The sequence below is a fragment of the Neoarius graeffei genome, chromosome 14 (genome assembly GCF_027579695.1).
Source record: "Neoarius graeffei isolate fNeoGra1 chromosome 14, fNeoGra1.pri, whole genome shotgun sequence".
NCBI classification, from domain to species: Eukaryota; Metazoa; Chordata; class Actinopteri; order Siluriformes; family Ariidae; genus Neoarius; species Neoarius graeffei.
Window position 1 is genome coordinate 3,827,646 of NC_083582.1, and position 19,431 is coordinate 3,847,076.

The window sequence follows — 19,431 nt, forward strand, 5'->3', positions numbered from 1 at the left end:
GACTCCACCTCCATACCAACAGATTATTTGGAAGGTTCCAGAAAAAGCCTCTTCTGTCAGTTAACCACGAACGTAAGCACCTCAAGTTTGTGAAACGCAGCGACAGCTTTGACTGGAACCGTGTTCTCTGGTCTGATGGAACAAAAATGGAGCTTTTTGGCAATAAACACTCGCGGTGGGTTTGGTGTAAAAAGAAGGATGGCTATAATGAACAGAACCCGATCCCAACTGTAAAATAAGGTGGAAGTTTTGTGGTGTTTTGGGACTGTTTTTCCTCCAAAGGCCTGGAAACCTTGTTAGGGTCCATTTTTCACGTGCAGCAGTAAAAGACCTCAGGGTGATCACTGACTCCAGTCTTTCATTTGAAACTCATATTGATGATAATACAAGGATAGCTTTCTTTCATTTCAGAAATATTGCTAAGATAAGAAATTTCATGTCACTACACGATGCAGAAAAACTAGTTCATGCTTTTGTTCCCTCCCGGTGGGATTACTGTAATGCCTTACTGTCTGGATGTTCCAATAAGTGCATAAACAAGCTCCAGTTAGTTCAAATTGCAGCAGTGAGAGTCCTTACTAGAACTAGAAAATATGACCCCATCACCCCTGTCTTATCCACACTGCATTGGCTCCCAATCAAACTGCTTATTGATTATTTATAAAATGCTCCTATTGACCTTTAAAGCACTAAATGGTCTCGCACCACAGTACCTGAGCGAACTTCTGGTCCTTTATGACCCGCCACGCCTACTTAGATCAAAAGGTGCAGGCTATCTGCTGGTACCTCGTATAGTGAAGGCGACATCAGGGGGCGGAGCCTTTTCTTACAAAGCTCCACAGTTATGGAACAGCCTTCCAAGTAGTGTTCGGGAATCAGACACAGTCTCAGCGTTTAAGTCTCGGCTGAAAACAGATCTGTTTAGTCAAGCCTTTTGTTAATGGTGTTTATGAGGTAAAGGAGTAGATCTGGAGGATCCTCAGGCATGGAGTGTTTTGGTAAACTGGGATGTATGGATGCTGTCAGTCCCCCACTCTCACTCGTTCACTGGGGTTTGTTGACGGTGTAGTGGCTGCTGTTTTATGTCCTGAGGCTCCCTCATGTCTGTGTTACCTTCTGGGTCTTCCTTTTAGTTATGCTGTCATAGTTAGTCTCGCCAGAGTCCCTACTTGCACTCAGCGCAAAATGTATATCGTTCTTAACCGTTAGGTGACACTGGGCATACCTAACAACCTGTGTCCCCCTTGCCGTCTCTTCCCTCTGTCTGTCTCTCTCTGTCGAGTTACACGTCAATCCTGAGACACCAGTGATGCTGAACCTCTCCTGCTCTTCGGACCTGCCTGATCCATCCTGATGCCCTACTTCTGGTTGGAGTCTCATCACATCGCTCCTGTGGAGGACGGCCCCCATATGGACAGTCTAATGCCGCTTTTCCACTACAAACGCGGCTGAGCCGTGCCGTGCCGAGTCGAGCTGAGCGGGGCTGTTGGAGTTGCATTTCGACTACAACCGCGCTGAACCGTGCTGGCTGGAAGTGGGTGGACACATTGGGTGGAGTTAGCGAAAGTGGGTGGACGTCACGTGATGTCGTTAAGCAGCGCAAACAGTGACATCAGTGACAGTGGCGGAACAAGTCAGAGCCGGGCCGGGGGCGGGGCAAATGACCGGGCCCTTTATTAAAGCTTATCATAACATCATTTTAGGCTACAAAATGTCCGCAACTGCGGTGTTTACCAATTTCAACACTACCGGGTGCAACTATATGTTATTTAGTACATCAAGTCCTTCAAACGAACATGTAACTCAGAAACAAAAAACATTAAGATACTGTACATGGCTCATAATAAAACATCAATAGCCTATACTGCGCACATTATTTGAAGGGCATACGAATGAGCGCTCAGAGTGGTGACAGGAAGAGTCAGAAATAAAAGGAGGGCGGTGCAAACCTCACTGAATGCACTGTGTTTACCAATTTCAACACTCCGGGGTGCAACTGTTTATTTTGTACATTAAGTCCTTCAAACGAACATGTAACTCAGAAACAAAAAAACATTAGGCGACATACTGTACATGGCTCATAATAAAACATCAATAGCCTACTGCGCGCATTATTTGAAGGGCATACGACGAGCCTTGCGCTCCGCGAACTCGTCCACGATGCTCTGTATGTCACTGATTCAGTGAGCTTTTAAGCGGTAGTCTCACGACCCGGATAGTAAACAATAAACATGGAGGACATGGAGTCGTTAGTGTTGCTGGTCTTGGTTCTGTGGCTTGTTGTCACCGACAACGCCAACAGATACTGGCAAGAGCGTATAGATGAGGCGAGGCGCATAAGGCTTCAGAAATTCTCGCAATTCGTAATTATTCTTCTTCCGGGTTTACAGTGTTTACAGATCCCAGCGTGCTCGCGGGGCGTGTGTGGGCATGTGAGGACACTCCTCCTCACCAATCAGTGCACAGGGGAGTGTCTGCTCACGCCCCCAACCTCAGTCGGCACGGTTTGGCTCGCTTCAGCCCCACTCCAAAACGGTGCGAGTTTTAGGGGCTAAGCAGGGCTGAAACGAGCTGAGTCGTGCTGGTTTTTGGTAGTCGAAACGCGAGCCGTGTCGGGCTGAAGTGAGCTGAAGCGAGCTGAAGTGAGCTGAAAAAGGGTAGTGGAAAAGGGCCTTAAAGTGGCCCTTGGAAGATGCTCTGGACACTTAATACAAGCAGTTTTGCTGCAATGGTTTAGGACTACAGTCATCATGATAACTTTAGGACTGCAGTTGTCATGAACAGTTTTACACTCAAGTGTCCATCAATGAACAGTTTATAACTTCAACAAAACAGACTTCCTGTTAAACTATAATGAATTTCCTGGTTACACGGTTGTACTTTGCGACTCTATAGGACACAGTTATAGAAGGGAGTAATTTATAATCACGCTGTCTGTTATCACCCAGATGATGTCCTTCCCATGGTTCTCCACTAACTGGAGCAAGTGTGCCTCCCCATTATTGGATGAATCCGATCTTCTGTGTAGCCACAATACTCACATTAAAATATGAATAAGAATAGAGAAATAAAATGTGATTGAAAAAGAATAAAATCTAAAATGTGGGTCAGTAGAGTAATCAGGTGTAAAGTGAAAGAGTGTGTGATCTGTAAATGATGCTTAATGTCCAATCTGATCCAACGATGGAAGTCACTGATTACACAAACCTGGAGTCAATCCCAAACTCACACTATATAAGCACACAGGCAACTGCAAGCCTTGCTGAATGACTCTCATTGCCTGACTTCCCAAGCCTTTGCTTCCTGCTTCTGCTTGTTGATGACAGTAACAGCTCCTAACCACAAGATGGCGCTCCTGGATACTAAATGTATTAATATTATTCAAACAATCTGATGAAGTATATTTATATTTCAGTAGTTACCATGGACACATGCCATATTTTCAGAGTAAAATAATGAAAATAACAATTAGAGAGAGCTGTATCACTTCATAATGGGTCATACTGTAAACAACAACAACAACAACCTGCAGCTTGTCACAGTAAATAAAGGAATACACTATATATCAATGAAATGACCAAAACAATATGGCCACCAAATGAGCATTTCAGATTTATAAAGTAATTTAACCAAAATACCTCACAATATTTAATTTAATGCAATATTTAATAACTCTTCAGTTACCAGACGGTGGTTAAACACATCTCTGTTGCTAAGCCAAGGCTAACGGTTTAGCTGCTAGCTAGAGCGTAGCATTTTATGCTTTTTATATAAACAATATAAACACAATGACAGTGAAAACTCGACAAAACCATCAGAAATATAAACATTTCACTCAGAAATGTTGTTGAATTACTAAAACCAGGACTCAGTCTGACTAAAAGAACACTGTAATGATATTTAGCATTAACCGCTAACCGACTCTGAAGGGATCCGCCATATTGATTAACATCAGCGTTGAGTTACAACCTGTAAAATAATACACTACCGTTCAAAAGTCTGGGGTCACCCAGACAATTTTGTGTTTTCCATGAAAAGTCACACTTTTATTTCCCACCATAAGTTGTAAAATGAATAGAAAATATAGTCGAGACATTTTTCTGGCCATTTTGAGCATTTAATCGACCCCACAAATGTGATGCTCCAGAAACTCAATCTGCTCAAAGGAAGGTCAGTTTTATAGCTTCTCTAAAGAGCTCAACTGTTTTCAGCTGTGCTAACATGATTGTACAAGGGTTTTCTAATCATCCATTAGCCTTCTGAGGCAACGAGCAAACACATTGTACCATTAGAACACTGGAGTGAGAGTTGCTGGAAATGGGCCTCTATACACCTATGGAGATATTGCACCAAAAACCACACATTTGCAGCTAGAATAGTCATTTAGCACATTAGCAATGTATAGAGTGGATTTCTGATTAGTTTAAAGTGATCTTCATTGAAAAGAACAGTGCTTTTCTTTCAAAAATAAGGACATTTCAAAGTGACCCCAAACTTTTGAACGGTAGTGTGCTTTATTTCAATTAAACTTTTAAACACATATTTACAAAAGCTGGAAATTTACTAACTGCATGCAAATAAAGGAAGACAGAACTACAGTCTATAAACACATTAAAGCATAAACACTGACATAAAATTAATTTTAAAGAATTATGTGACCTTCATTACAGGGTAATGGTTTTAGGCTTTTTTTTTTTGTGAGTTAACTTCTCTAAAAGTGATTATTAGTGCACTTGTAAATTCTAGAAATTAGAAAATGTGATAAACTGTTGAATGAATGAAAACCATAAATACGTACATTTAAAATATAGTAAATAAAATAAAAATAAAAAGTCATTAACCTCATAATATTGTTCATAATGATTAAAATAAAACAACATTTTCTAACATCCCCCCCCCCAAAAAAAAAATAAATAAATAAATAAAAAAATAAAAATCCCCTGCATCAGAATTGACCTCTTGGTGCATCGTTTCTTTGCTTTTCTTCGCTTTGTAAATGTATTCACACTTTCCCCACAGCTTTACAAACACGTATTCTGAAGGTATACAATTTATTATAGTATAAATAGTTATTTGTATAAAATGGTCATTAACACCCTTGATGATGTGTGTATCGGGTTTGCAGCTGCATCATCAGATCATCAATCTTTGCTCAGGTATTTAATGGCTGATTCCCAGTCGAGCTGCTGTCAGCATCACGAGCGAACACAGTTTCCCTCAGTATTAATGCTGACTCACACACAGAAATAAAATCAACAAACTGTTTTAACATCGATTTTGTTTCCTTTCCTGAAGAAGGTGCAGTGTGGTGGACCTTTAAGATGCATCAGGGGTCCCACAAGTCCAATTACGGACCTGGAATTACTTTGAAAGCTTCGCTATATCCACATTTTCAGTTTAAACCTACATGCTAAAGCTACTAAAGATGTACCCTTGATGGTTTTGGAGTGTTTTTGTAAAGTTTTCTTTCCCGTGCGTGCTGTCTAAGTAGTTGCTGAATTTAAAAGATGTTTCTTACATTGCACAAAATCTAAATAATATTTTACCTTACATTATGGTAGATTGATTAAAAAAACCCAACCCTTTTACACACTTACAGTCTTTGTCTGTCTATCTCTCATCCATCAAGCAGTCATGGCATTTGCAACATGCACATCACCTTTGAACATTTGATGACTATATGACATGTGACTGTTTTGTTGGGTGGCAGAATGTCCTGGGTTGCGGAACCGCACATGCGAGGGCCCGTCAAGGTCGCTAGCGGCTTTAATTTGTATTTGCAATGTGATATTGTTTTATTTGCACATTTGTACATATCAAATAATGTGATTCTGATTCTGATGCTGATTTTCATTCAGATTTTGATTCTATGTGTATTAGAGTCTGATCTGGACCGTGTCCCGTCTCTCCTGGTGCTGAGGAACACAGTGTGGAGAGCTCGTGGATCAGACGTCCTGATGATCAGCTGTACCAGAGTCCATGAATCACACTGATAGAAGAACACGATACCGTAGATGTAATGGTGCAGAACTGATGATAAATATGAATGCACACCATTCAAACACTCCGATCACATGATAACAGAATGGAGAAGCGTCACTGAGAGTAAAAAAAAAAACATTCCTGATTTTATGGAAAATATCCATTCGGGATACTGGACTTTACAGGTGTGAGATAAACTCACTGTACGCCATGTCATCAGCGTTACTGTAACGAGTAAACACAAAGACTTGAATACATTCACCGGCCACAGTTCTCTAATCAGCCAATCCATCGGCAGCATAATATCATGATGCATTAAATCACGCAGATACAAATCAGGAGCTTCAGTTAATGTTCAAACATCAGAACGGGAAAAATTGTGATCTCAAAGTGTGACTTTCTTTCACTGTGGTATGGGTGTTGGTTTGAGCCAGATGAGTGTGAGGTTTGAGTATTTCAGAAGCTGCTGATCTCCTCCTGGGCTTTTCACACACAACAGTCTCTAGAGTTTACACAGAATGGTGCGGAAAACAAAAAACACTGAGTGAGTGAGCGACAGTTCTGTGGGTGGAAACAAACGCCTTGTTGATAAGAGAGGGTCAGAGGGAAATGGACAGATTGGTTTGAGCTTTTTTGCCAGGAAGGATATCGTAACTCATATAATCACTCTTTACAACTGTGGTGAGCAGAAAAGCATCTCAGCATGCAACAGCAGAAAGAAGAACACACTGGGTTCCACTCCTGCAGCCAAGAACAGCGATCTCAGAATCAACAACAAGTTCCTATTAAAGTGGCCGGTGAGGGTATATAATGTGTGTGTGTGTGTGTGTGTGTGTGTATGTAAAAATACTAACCAGTGCAGTGTAATTCAAAACCTTCAGTTTATTGACTACTAAATTGTTCAAATATTCACACAGACTATAATGTTATAAGCACTGAAAACATTACAGCAGGTAAAGGGGGCACTTATTTTTGCACCTCACTGTCAAATCACATTCTTGTGATGTAAAATATTTATTGAAATGTCCAGATAAAATAGATAAAGAGTTTAAACATGGACACACACACACACACACACACACCCTCAGAGTTGAGTGTCACACATGGCTCTTGCTCGCTGCAGAGTGTATGTGCGCCGACTGCAGACTTCCAGAAGCTTCTTCCTGGGTCCGAGTGGAATGTTGATGATGGCCAGGTCAGGCTCGGAGCACAGCATCAGAGCTTCCAGGTCCATCTGCTCCTTCAGGAACAGAGACAGGAATTCACCGAGACCCTGAGACACCAGGAACACCTCCAGAGAAGAGGAGCAAGGCTGCAGATAATCATATTCTCCTTCATCATCATCATCATCATCATCATCATCATCATCATCACCAGCATCACCATCCCACAGAAGAGCCTGCAAGAGATATATGATATAAAACAGACCAACATGGAATTAAGCACAAAATACAGAACACAGCGCTGCACTAAATTCCTTCATCGAGGGATTTTGGAGATCGTGTTAAATCATACACCAGAGGTTTTAAAAGCTACGAGTTACAAACAGCATTTCCAGATTGATCCACTTCGGAGAGCAGATATAAAAAGATTCATTTTTTTGATGAATGAAATCCCTACATTCACACTCACAGGACAAAGCGACAGACAATTATTATTTTCCTGTGTACGTGAGCGACAGTAACAAAAGTGACCACAGAACCACAACAAGCGTCATTTTGACAGCGTTTTCTCAATTCTATGCAAATTACGAGTAGGTATGACACCATAAACAAATCCAAAGTATTTGGCATTCATCTTGAACGATGAACGATGAAGCTTGGAAGGAAGTAGCAGAGATTGCTCGTGTGTGTAGTTAGTACTGTACACTAAGCTCGCTTTGCTAATCTGAGAACAAATCTTGTACAAAGCTGCGCACGTAACATGTAAATCAAATTTCGATGCTGATTAGTCTGTTATTAAATTTGTGTTCACCTAGTTAGCTTCAGAAGCTAGTATAAGCTATACCCTCACCGGCCACTTTAATAGGAACGTGTTCTTGGTTCTAAGATCGCTGTTCTTGGCTGCAGGAGTGGAACCCAGTGTGTTCTTCTTTCTGCTGTTGCATGCTGAGATGCTTTTCTGCTCACCACGGTTGTAAAGAGTGATTATATGAGTTACTATATCCTTCCTGCAAAAAAGCTCAAACCAATCTGTCCATTTCCCTCTGACCCTCTCTTATCAACAAGGCGTTTGTTTCGACCCACAGAACTGTCGCTCACTCACTCAGTGTTTTTTGTTTTCCGCACCATTCTGTGTAAACTCTAGAGCAGGGGTGGGGAACGTCCAGCCTCCGGGCCATATATGGCCTGTGAGACTGTTTGATCCGGCCCGCAAGATGATTTCATAATTACTCACACACACACACAATTAAAAATTTATATATATATATATATATATATATATATATATATATATATATATATATATATATATATATATATATATATAAACTATATGGTTTTGAATGGTGATGTTGGTTTTAATTTGAAATAAAATGATGAAAGAAATAACACAGATAAAACTAAATCTTTGATGTGAATACTCTATTCAGAATTTGGCAAAAATTCTGCAAATTTGTGGAAAAATGGCGGCTTGATCTGGGACATGATAAATGGTTGACTACATCGCATTCCCTTAAAAAGGCTGTAGTCCGCTGAAAAGTCTACAGTTATCACTAATTGTATTTTAAGTTGTAACTTTATACACCTAAGGATTGGTGCGCTCACAGAATAATCATAATCGTAATAAAACATCATGCAAAATATTTGATCACCGTTGTAACTCCATTTTCCGCAAACCCAAAACCAATACGATCGCGTGTTTTGATCTAAACGGAAAGCCTCAGGGTCGAGGTCACGACCTCACCAAAAGTAGGAACTTAAAATCACTACGCCGTATAAAAATGTAGTTATAAATCTGCAATTTTGTTTTTTAAAACGAAAGCTGAAAGTTAGGTATAGAATATGTTTCTTACAGAATATGTTACGATGGTAGCTGGTCTTGTATGAATTTCTGAGCTATAAAATGAGTTGTGGTCTATTTTTTACCGTAGCGTGTTATTTGTGTGCGGGGAAGGACACACATTAACAATTTGCATGTGTAGAATGGAATTTTCCCCTTCAGCAGTTAGAAGTTGATCGCGCTTCCATTTGCGGTCTTTCTGTTACGCGGGTGATCTGTTCGGACGTTATCACTGAAAAGGTGAGTTTTGACAGTTTTATTTTGTTTTAGTCTTGCAGTATAAGGCAATAGAATGTTTCTTTTTCATCTTACTTTCATATTTCGTAGTGTTTGCGTATTTTTGGCCAATATTTTGCAGCCATGGTCAATTTAGATCGAACTTTTGATGGAATCTACGGCCAGTCATTTTGCCCCGCCCCCACCTCGCGCTCCGTCCGGTGCGGTAGTGATGTCCCGTTGCTCGCGCGCCTCAGCAGAGACCCGTGCGACCTTCAGCCGGTACAGTCGCTGTTCTTTTACCACCGCCGTTATTCTCATCTTTCCGGTGTGTTCTTGATTTTTCCATTGTGTCCTATTTCACCATATCAAATCCCCAAACTGTGTCATATTATTCATATTTAAGTGAATAATCAATTCAGTCATCATAACTTGGCATTTTTAACCCAAGCAATCAAAAAGAGGAAATTTATTCAATATTTTCACTCCTCTGTGAAGGAGGGGCTTTAATTCTTCATGATGGAGTTATTTTATATGGAAATCAATTTTACAAAAGCGTTTGAATTGTAATATAAAAAATTTTCCACAGTGGAGGCCAGATAAAGCAAGATACTATCTTTATTCTTATTAAACATGACAAAAGAAACATTGAGTGTTCAGTAAATGCAAAAAAAAAAAAGTAAAATTAGAAAATTAATTTTCTGACCATAATGTCCCAAATGAGAGAGCAGTTTCTGAGACGGACCCGAATATATATATAAATCAGAAAAAATGAGACTGCAATTAATAAAATAGGCAAGTGGTTGTCTTTCCAGGCCAAGGTCAGGGTCCTGAACCCTACATGAGCAGATCGTGATCATGCGCGGTCACGTCATGTCATTTAGCGGGCATAGACAGACTGTTTAACGATTTCACCAAAACGCACAATGGCGAGTATGAAGAAGAGAAAGGTAGATATGGAATGTCGTGCTTTTCAGGAAAAATGGACAAATGATTTTTTTTGGTAGAAGTAAAAGGCAAGCCAGTTTGCTTAGTTCATGGGGACGCCCTTGCAGTGATGAAAAAGGCTAATCTGGAGCGTCATTACAGCACCAAACACGCCAAGCTGGACGAGCTGAAAGGACAAGTGCGTGTGGATAAAATTAATGCTCTTCGGCGGACTTTGGGTGCCCAACAAGCAACATTCACAAGACCTCAAGGTAACCAAGAAAATGTTACACAGGCTAATTTTGTGGTAAGTGAGCTAATCGCTAAGAAACTGAAACCACATTCAGAAGGGGAGTTTGTGAAGGAGTGCCTTGTCGCTGCTGCGGAACTGCTCGCATCGGACAAAGCAAAACTTTTCCAAAGTGTCAGTTTGTCTCGAAGAACCGTCTCTGATCGGATTACTGACATGGCACAAGACATCAAGAAAACACTGCAGGATACCGCGAGGGATTTTCAGTTTTTCTCATTAGCCTGCAATGAGACAACAGACATCACAAATACTGCCCAACTCGCCATTTTTGTGCGTGGGATTACAGCAGAGTTTGATACGCAGGAGGAAATGCTGTCTTTGCAAGCCATGCATGGCACTACCAAAGGTGAGGATTTGTTTGAGCAAGTTGTTTTGGCTATGAACAAATTCGACCTGCAGTTTGACAAGCTAAGTGGACTGGCTACAGACGGAGCCCCAGCTATGGTTGGCGCGCAGAAAGGATTGACTGCGTTGGTTAAAAAAGAAATGAGTCATCTCAGTCTGGATCCAAATGAGTTGGTTGTGTGCCACTGTATCATACACCAAGAGAGCCTGTATGCGCATTCCCTGAAGCTCAATAATGTGATGACTACTGTTGTTTCCACCATCAATTTCATTAAAAGCAGAGGACTTAACAGTCTCCAGTTTAAAGAGCTACTGTGTGAGCTTGAGTCTGAGTATGGAGACCTGGTTTACCATTGTGAGGTGTGGTGGCTGAGTCACGCAGATATGCTTGCACGCTTCTACAACTTGAGGGAAGAAGTAAAGCAGTTCATGGAGATGAAGGGCAAACCAGTCGCTGAACTCAGTGATAGCAAGTGGCTGTGTGATTTGGGCTTCATGGTGAACGTTACCAAGTACCTCTCCAAACTGAATTTTAAGCTCCAAGGTCCCAACCAACTTTTCAGCTCACTGTTTTCACATGTGAAATCATTTGAAGCTAAACTGTGGCAAGTGCAACTGGAAAGGGGAAACTCTGTGCACTTTCCTACTTTGCAAGAGCAAAAGCCTGCTGTAACATCTGAATATGCTGGGGAGTGTGCAAAACTACTCCAGGCCTTTGGAGAGAGGTTCCAGCTGATGAGAAGTTACGAGAAGGACCTGAACATATTTGCAACACCATTCAATGTGGAACCAGCTGAAGTGCCTGACAACCTACAGCACGAAATCACTGAGCTGCAAAGCAACGATGAGCTCAAAGCTAGGTACAACAACCTTCCTCTGCTTGAGTTCTACAAGCTGTATGTGCGTCCTGAGGATTTTCCCACTCTGAGGAGACATGCACTGAAGTTTGCATCACTGTTTGGGACAACCGACTGCTGTGAGCAGTTCTTCTCAAAACTGACCCTTGCAAAGAATCGGTTCCGCTCAAGACTGACTGACCCAAACCTGGAAAACCAGCTGCGAGTAGCATCGTCATCTGTACCATCTGACATCAGACGCCTCGGCAAAGAGAAGCAGTTCCAGCCTTCACATTAGGTCGGCCAGATATAATAATAAAAATTGGTAAAATATTATTATATTGTAGCATCTTCATTACATAAAATGCTCAAAGTGCTTTACATCAGTACATGTAAAATCAATAAGAACACAAAACTAAAAACAGAGCATTAAAACAATAAGAGGTGGATAAAATTTTAAAAGAAAATGGGAAGATTAAAAAGGGATAAAACAGAAAGTTACACCAATAAAGTTGCTTTGTTTGAATAGCATGAAAGAAAGCTAAAGTAAATGGGCTGCATCTTAAAATTTTCAGCAAAGGTTATGGGTTAAAACATTTAGTTTGGCCCCCACAGGATGTTATAAAACTCGACATGGCCCTTGATAGAAAAAAGGTTCCCCACCCCTGCTCTAGAGACTGTTGTGTGTGAAAACCCCAGGAGGAGATCAGCAGTTTCTGAAAGACTCAAACCTCATACACCTTCTTCTTCTTTTGGCTGCTCCCGATTAGGGGTCACCACAGCGGATCTTTTGTCTCAGTTTCTCCCTGTCTTCCGCATCCTTCTCTACCACACCTGCCACTTTCATGTCCTCTCTCACCACATCCATGTATCTCCTCTTTGGCCTTCCTCATTTTCGTTTGCCTGGCAGCTCCATCCTCAACATTCTCCTTCCCACATGCTCTGCATCTCTTCTCAGGATGTGCCCAGACCATCTCAGTCTCATCTCTCTTAGCTTCATTCCCAAGCTCTCCACATGTGATGTCCCTCTGATGTGCTCGTTCCTTATCCTGCCCAACCTCGTCACTCCCATTGCAAACCTTAACATCCTCAACTCCGCCACCTCCAACTTTGCCTCCTGTCTCTTCGTTAAGGGTACGGTCTCCAATCCATACTGTACATCACAGCTGGTCTCACTGTCTTATACATCTTACCTTTCACTTTTGCTGGGACTTTCTGATCACAAATGACTCCCGAAATCCTTCTCCAACTGCTCCACCCTGCCTGCACTCTCTTTCTCACCTCACTATCGCAGCCCCCATTTTCCTGCACAGTTGACCCCAGGGACTTGAATTCACCAACTTTCTTTACGTCTGCTCCTTGCATCTTCACTCCACTCTCATCTCCATTCTCACTGATGCACATGTATTCTGTTTTGCTCCTGCTCACCTTCATTCCTCTTCATTCCAATGCATCCCTCCATCTCTCCAAACCCAACTCAACCTCCTTTCTACTTTCACCACATATCACAACATCATCCGCAAACATCATGTTCCATGGTGACTCTTGCCTCACTTCATCCGTCAAGCTATCCATCACTATGGCAAACAAGAAAGGACTCAAAGCAGATCCTTGATGGAGTCCCACCTTCACCTTGAACCATTCAGTCGTTCCAACTGCACACCTCACTGCTGTTTCACTGTTCTCATACATGTCTTGCACAACTGTAATATACTTCTCATTCACTCCACTCTTTCTCATACAATACCATAACTCATCTCTCAGCACTCTATCGTATGCCTTCTCCAGGTCTACAAACACACAATGTAGCTTTCTCTGGCCTTCCCTGTACTTCTCCATTAACATTCTTAAAGCAAAAAATTGCATCCGACATGCTCTTCCTTGGCATAAACCCGTACTGCTGTTCACAGATTGCTACCTCTCTTCTCAATCTCACCTCCAATACCCTTTCCCATAACTTCATGGTGTGGCTCATCAATTTTATTCCTCTGTAATTACTGCAGCTCTGTACATCTCCCTTATTCTTGTATATTGGGACGAGCACACTCTCCATTAATTTGGCATTTTCTCATTCTCTGGGATCTTAAACAAATAAACAATCTCGTTAGGAACTCCACAGCCGTCTCACCCAAATATCTCCAAGCCTCAATCGGGATACCATCTGGTCCGACTGCTTTCCCAGTCTTCATTCTTTTCATGGCTGCCCTCACCTCATCCTTACTAACCAACTCTGCTTCCTGATTTGCTGTCACCAATGAATCTGAACTTTTCTCTCTTGGATTCTCCTCATTTAATAAATCCTCAAAGTACTCTTTCCACCTTCTTAATACACTCTCTTTGTTTGTCAGCACATTTCCATTTCCATCTTTCATCACTCTTACCTGCTGTACATCCCTCGCTTCCCTGTTTCTCTGCCTAGCTAGTCTGTACAGGTCTTTCTGTCCTTCTTTGGTCTCCAGTCTTTCGTACAACTCCTGGTATACATCTGCTTTTGCCTTCGCTACCGCTCTTTTTGCCTTCTGTCTCGTCTCTCTGTATAACCGCCTGCTTTCCTCGTCTCTCTGATCATCCCAATTCTTCTTTGCTAGCCTCTTCTCTTTTATAATTTCCTGCACTTCTTTGTTCCACCACCATGTCTCCTTGTCTTCCTTCCTCCTTCCCGATGACCACCCTAGCACCTTCCTTGCTGCCTCTCTTACTAGTACAGCAGTAGTATTCCAATCTTCTGGCAGACTTCCATGACCACTCAATGCTCGTCTCATTTCTTCCCTAAACTCCTTCTGATGTTCAACCTCTTTTAGTTTCCACCACTTAATCTTCGGCTCCACTATTTCACGCTTCCTCTTTTTCACTTTCAAGCTCATCCTGCACACGACCACTTGATGTCTAGCTACACTCTCCCCTGCCATCACTTTACAGTCTCCAATCTCCTTCAGGTTACCCCTTCTGCAGAGTATGTAGTCCACCTGTGTAGATCTTCCTCCACTCTTAAACGTCACCCTGTGCTGCTCTTTCTTCTCGAAGTATGTAATGACTATTGCCAAATTCATCCTCTTTGAAAAATCAACCACCATTTGCCCTTCCACATTTCTCTCTCTTACACCATATCTGCCCATCACGTCCTCATCTCCTCTGTTTCCCTCGCCAACATGTTCGTTGAAATCTGCTCCTATCAGCACGCGCTCCTCCCTCGGTATACTTTCTACCACTTCAACCATCTTTTCCCAAAAAGACTCTTTCTCTTCATTCTCACATCCAATCTGTGGAGCGTACGCGCGCACAACATTGACTACCACTCCTTGAATCTCCAACTTCATGCCTATCACTCTATCTGACCCCCTCTTCACATCAATCACACTGTTGACCAACTCTCCCCTCAAAACACCACCAACACCATTTCTCTTTCCATCCACTCCATAATAAAACAACTTGCATCCATCTCCAATATTCTTGGCCTTGCTTCCCTTCCACCTCGTCTCCTGCACACACAAAATGTCCAACTTCCTTCTTTCCATCGTACCTGCTAACTCTCTCACTCTGCCAGTCAATGTTCCCACATTCAGTGTTCCTACCCTCAATTCTAAGCTCCTTCCCTTCCATCTTTCATGCTCTCTCCTAACACACCTCCCCTCTCTCTTTCCTCCTTCTCTGTTTTGGCGCAACAGTAGCACACTTTCCACCGGCACCCTGTTGACCAACAGTACCAGAGGTGGTCGTTGTTAACCCGGGCCCTGACCGATCCGGTATGGTATTTCTCTTTTCATTCCGCATGTTAGATTTGGCACAGTTTTACGCCGGATGCCCTTCCTGACGCAACCCTCTCCAATTTAACCAGGCTTGGGACCGGCACCAAGAGTACGCTTATGCACCCTCAGTGGCTGGATTACTCAAACCTCAAACCTGCTGAAACATCTTTTCTTTATCTCATCTCATCTCATCTCATCTCATCTCATTATCTGTAGCCGCTTTATCCTGTTCTACAGGGTCACAGGCAAGCTGGAGCCTATCCCAGCTGACTACGGGCGAAAGGCGGGGTACACCCTGGACAAGTCGCCAGGTCATCACAGGGCTGACACATAGACACAGACAACCATTCACACTCACATTCACATCTACGCTCAATTTAGAGTCACCAGTTAACCTAACCTGCATGTCTTTGGACTGTGGGGGAAACCGGAGCACCCGGAGGAAACCCACACGGACACGGGGAGAACATGCAAACTCCGCACAGAAAGGCCCTCGCCGGCCATGGGGCTCGAACCCGGACCTTCTTGCTGTGAGGCGACAGCGCTAACCGCTACAACACCGTGCCGCCCATCTTCTCTTTATATGACCAATAAATCAAAATGACTCGGTTCACATTCACACAGGTACATTTCATTTTAAAACCCTTTTCTTATCCATTTCTTATCTGCTATGACTTTCTCACTTGCAGCAAGCCTCAAACCTCATGCACATCTGGCTCAAACCAACACCCATACCACAGTGAAAGAAAGAAAGTCACACAAAAATTGAGATCACAATTTTTCCCATTCTGATGTTTGAACATCGTGAACATTAACTGAAGCTCTTGATTTGTATCTGCGGGATTTGATGTCGAGGGATCGGCTCATTAGGGACCTGCATCAGTGGATGTGAAGGTGTTCCTAATAAAGTGGCCGGTGAGTGTATATAACTTTCTCATCAGAACAACAAAAAAAGTGGCCACGCCTACAAGTGAAAGCAATAGAGGTCACTACACGGCTACAAAAGACAAACTACAATCGAAACCATCGGCTTGCTGCAAGTGAGAAAGTCATAGCAGATAAGAAATGGATAAGAAAAGGATTTTAAAATGAAATGTACCTGTGTGGGGCGGCACGGTGGTGTAGTGGTTAGCGCTGTCGCCTCACAGCAAGAAGGTCCGGGTTCGAGCCCCGTGGCCGGCGAGGGCCTTTCTGTGCGGAGTTTGCATGTTCTCCCCGTGTCCGCGTGGGTTTCCTCCGGGTGCTCCGGTTTCCCCCACAGTCCAAAGACATGCAGGTTAGGTTAACTGGTGACTCTAAATTGAGCGTAGGTGTGAATGTGAATGTGAATGGTTGTCTGTGTCTATGTGTCAGCCCTGTGATGACCTGGCGACTTGTCCAGGGTGAACCCCGCCTTTCGCCCGTAGTTAGCTGGGATAGGCTCCAGCTCGCCTGCGACCCTGTAGAACAGGATAAAGCGGCTACAGATAATGAGATGAGATGAGATAAAGAAAAGATGTTTCAGCAGATACACTGATGTTTTCACACCACTCCTTTCTCTGCTGTAGATTTGTGTGTTTTTGTACCTTTGATTGTCGGTTCTGAAGACTAGCAGAACCGCTGATGGTGTCCTGATCCAGGCTGGGAGGTCGGAGACGTACACACTCTCTAAAGTGAATCCTCTGTTCTCTCCACATTGACTCCTCACCTACTACACCTTCTGGATCAACTTCCTGAACTCCATCCTTATTGTAATTCCGCCGGAAAACAAACGTCCCGAGACCAGGCCTGGAGAACAGAGAGTCCTGTCCCGGGTCACTGTACAAACCCGGATCACTCACTGCATGTGAAACCAAGGCTACATCATCATCATCATCATCATTGGTGTTTTGAGGGAACATGTTGTGAACGTGGAGTCGGTGGCAAGGGTGTGCGTACGTCTCCTGCTTCAGGACCATCACGTCGTTCCCCAGCTGAAGCCCAGAAAGGGAGCGTACACTTTTCCTTCCATCTTCAGAGATCTTAAAAGTGTCTTCAGTCTGCTTCTTCTTCTTTTTCTTCTTCAGACACTTCGGGATGTTTGTCCTCCCTCTGGCCGTGGAGTTCAGGGTGTTCTGCAGGGGTTAAATCAGAAGCTCGACAGTAGCATAAAGAGAACGTTGAGTCTGCAATCATTCACCTTCTACACATCAATAACCTGTACAGTGTGTTACTGCTACAGCAAAATGTGATGACAGGAAGGAAGTGGAGATACTGTAACCACCCAGGAGGTGATTATTTTCCCATAACAGCATGGCCTGAAGTGATTTATTCCTCATCTATAGTTACATTTAAGGTCAGTGAAATGAGTTAGTTCCTGTTCTCGCTTACGTTATAGCAGCAATAAATAGTCTTTCCCTCACCAGCCTCGCTTTATTCTCTCTCTTTAAGTTAATAAGCGAAAAAAACCACACAGCTTGTTACTGTTTAGACTGTTACAAAGTGCTGACACTGGAGACTCCTTCCAGAAATGTTACAGAAACACAAACACATTTCTCCTTCACGGTATCAGAGGTTAAACACGCCCCTGAGGAACAGGAGGTGAGTGAGGACTGTGTGTGTATACCTGTGTGTAGTTGACGCTGGAGTTAACAGTGTTGAATTTATGTCCGTAGTTCATGGAGAACCTTGCGGATGTGCCCGAATCCACGGTCTCGCTCAGCACCTTTTTCTCCATGCACCGCTGGTTTTTGTGCTGCAGTTCTGCGCAGTGTTTAACGTGCTGCTCTGCGTTATGGAACGCTTGGTCCTTCAGTTTCCTCACCAGCTTGGGGTTGAGGGCGCTCTGCTTGGCGGCAACAGAGTCCAGGTACCGCACAGCGTCCATGTGTCCTCGCACAGCAGCCGTGTCCAGCGGCGTGTGGTAATCGTTGTCCAAACACCACACGTTGGCACCGAATGACACGAGGAAGGAAAGGCAGTCAAGGTGTCCGTGGGCAGCGGCCAGGTGAAGAGCAGTGTTTCCCCACATGTCACACTTATCTGGCTCGCCCCTGAGACATGGAGACGAGAAATGGAAACAAGACATTTATCTGATGTTTCATATTTCAACAAATAACTTTTTTTTTTTGCTTCAGTCAGGCACCACCTGAACTGATAATCACATCATTGGCTTTTCTTTGGCTAATCAGACACAAGGTACACCACCACTTTTGCCAGAGCAGTTGGGGGTTTGGTGCCTTGCTCAAGGGCACTTCAGCCAGTCCTGCTGGTCCAGGGAATTGAACCAGCAACCATTTGGTCCCAGAGCTGCTTCTCTTACCATTAGGCCATGGCTTCCCCATGAACAGATTTATGATATTTAGCTCAAGAGAGCAGGAGACACAGCTACAGTGAGAGATTCAAAGGATGAAGGTTTTTCCATCAATGCCATAATAACAAACTAAATTTGTGTTCACCACCTTTAATGACAGAGTCAGAGTCTTCAAATAAAACATCACTGTGTCACATCCATACACAGCACCATTAGGACTAACTACCCTGCACCTGTTCCAGATTAGAGTGCAATCACAGCGTGCTCTTATAAACCCTCTCTAAACACACAGACTTGGTGAAGTATACGCGCTGTACCGAGTGTCTCACATTACCAAGCCTTATATCTGTGTGTTGCCTTTCTAGTTTTGACTTTGTTTTGTGTATTTGGACCCTGCCTTTCATCTTTGCCTCTGCCATTCTGTTTGTGCCTCACGTGACCGTTGCCCGTTTCACGACCTTGCAAATGATTGTCTTACGTTTTTGTCCTGTTTGCCTGCCTGTTTGTAAATAAATACTCTTCCTGTAATTACATCTATCATTCCCCTGCTTACACACACACTGAGCCATACGCTCCTCTTCCCCCAGAGACAAACAATCAGTAATCAAATCCGCAGTCGAGTTAACAATACGTGTTAACGCCATAAAACAAAGGCTTAATAAGCCTCACTGAGGTGTCGATCACTCACTAATCCTTATCGAGAACGCTGATCAAAGGATCAATAAAAGGACGAAATGACTGCTGATACCGCTAAACTTAACACCTAGTTAAAGTGTACCGGTGGTGTTTTTATAC

General features: G+C 43.0%; 1 protein-coding gene across 1 annotated transcript in view; it reads right to left on the minus strand.

Annotated features, from left to right (window-relative positions):
• Nucleotides 1-7,066: 7,066 nt before the first annotated feature.
• LOC132897896 (pre-mRNA splicing regulator USH1G-like) overlaps nt 7,067-19,431 on the minus strand; it is a 44,318-nt gene continuing 31,953 nt past the window's right edge. Inside the window, exons 2-4 of the mRNA XM_060939157.1 lie at nt 17,950-18,376; nt 16,931-17,458; nt 7,067-7,381 (exon numbers count right to left, since the gene is read on the minus strand). Of these exons, the coding sequence (XP_060795140.1) occupies nt 7,067-7,381; nt 16,931-17,458; nt 17,950-18,376 (1,270 nt within the window). The remainder of the gene's footprint in view (nt 7,382-16,930; nt 17,459-17,949; nt 18,377-19,431) is intronic.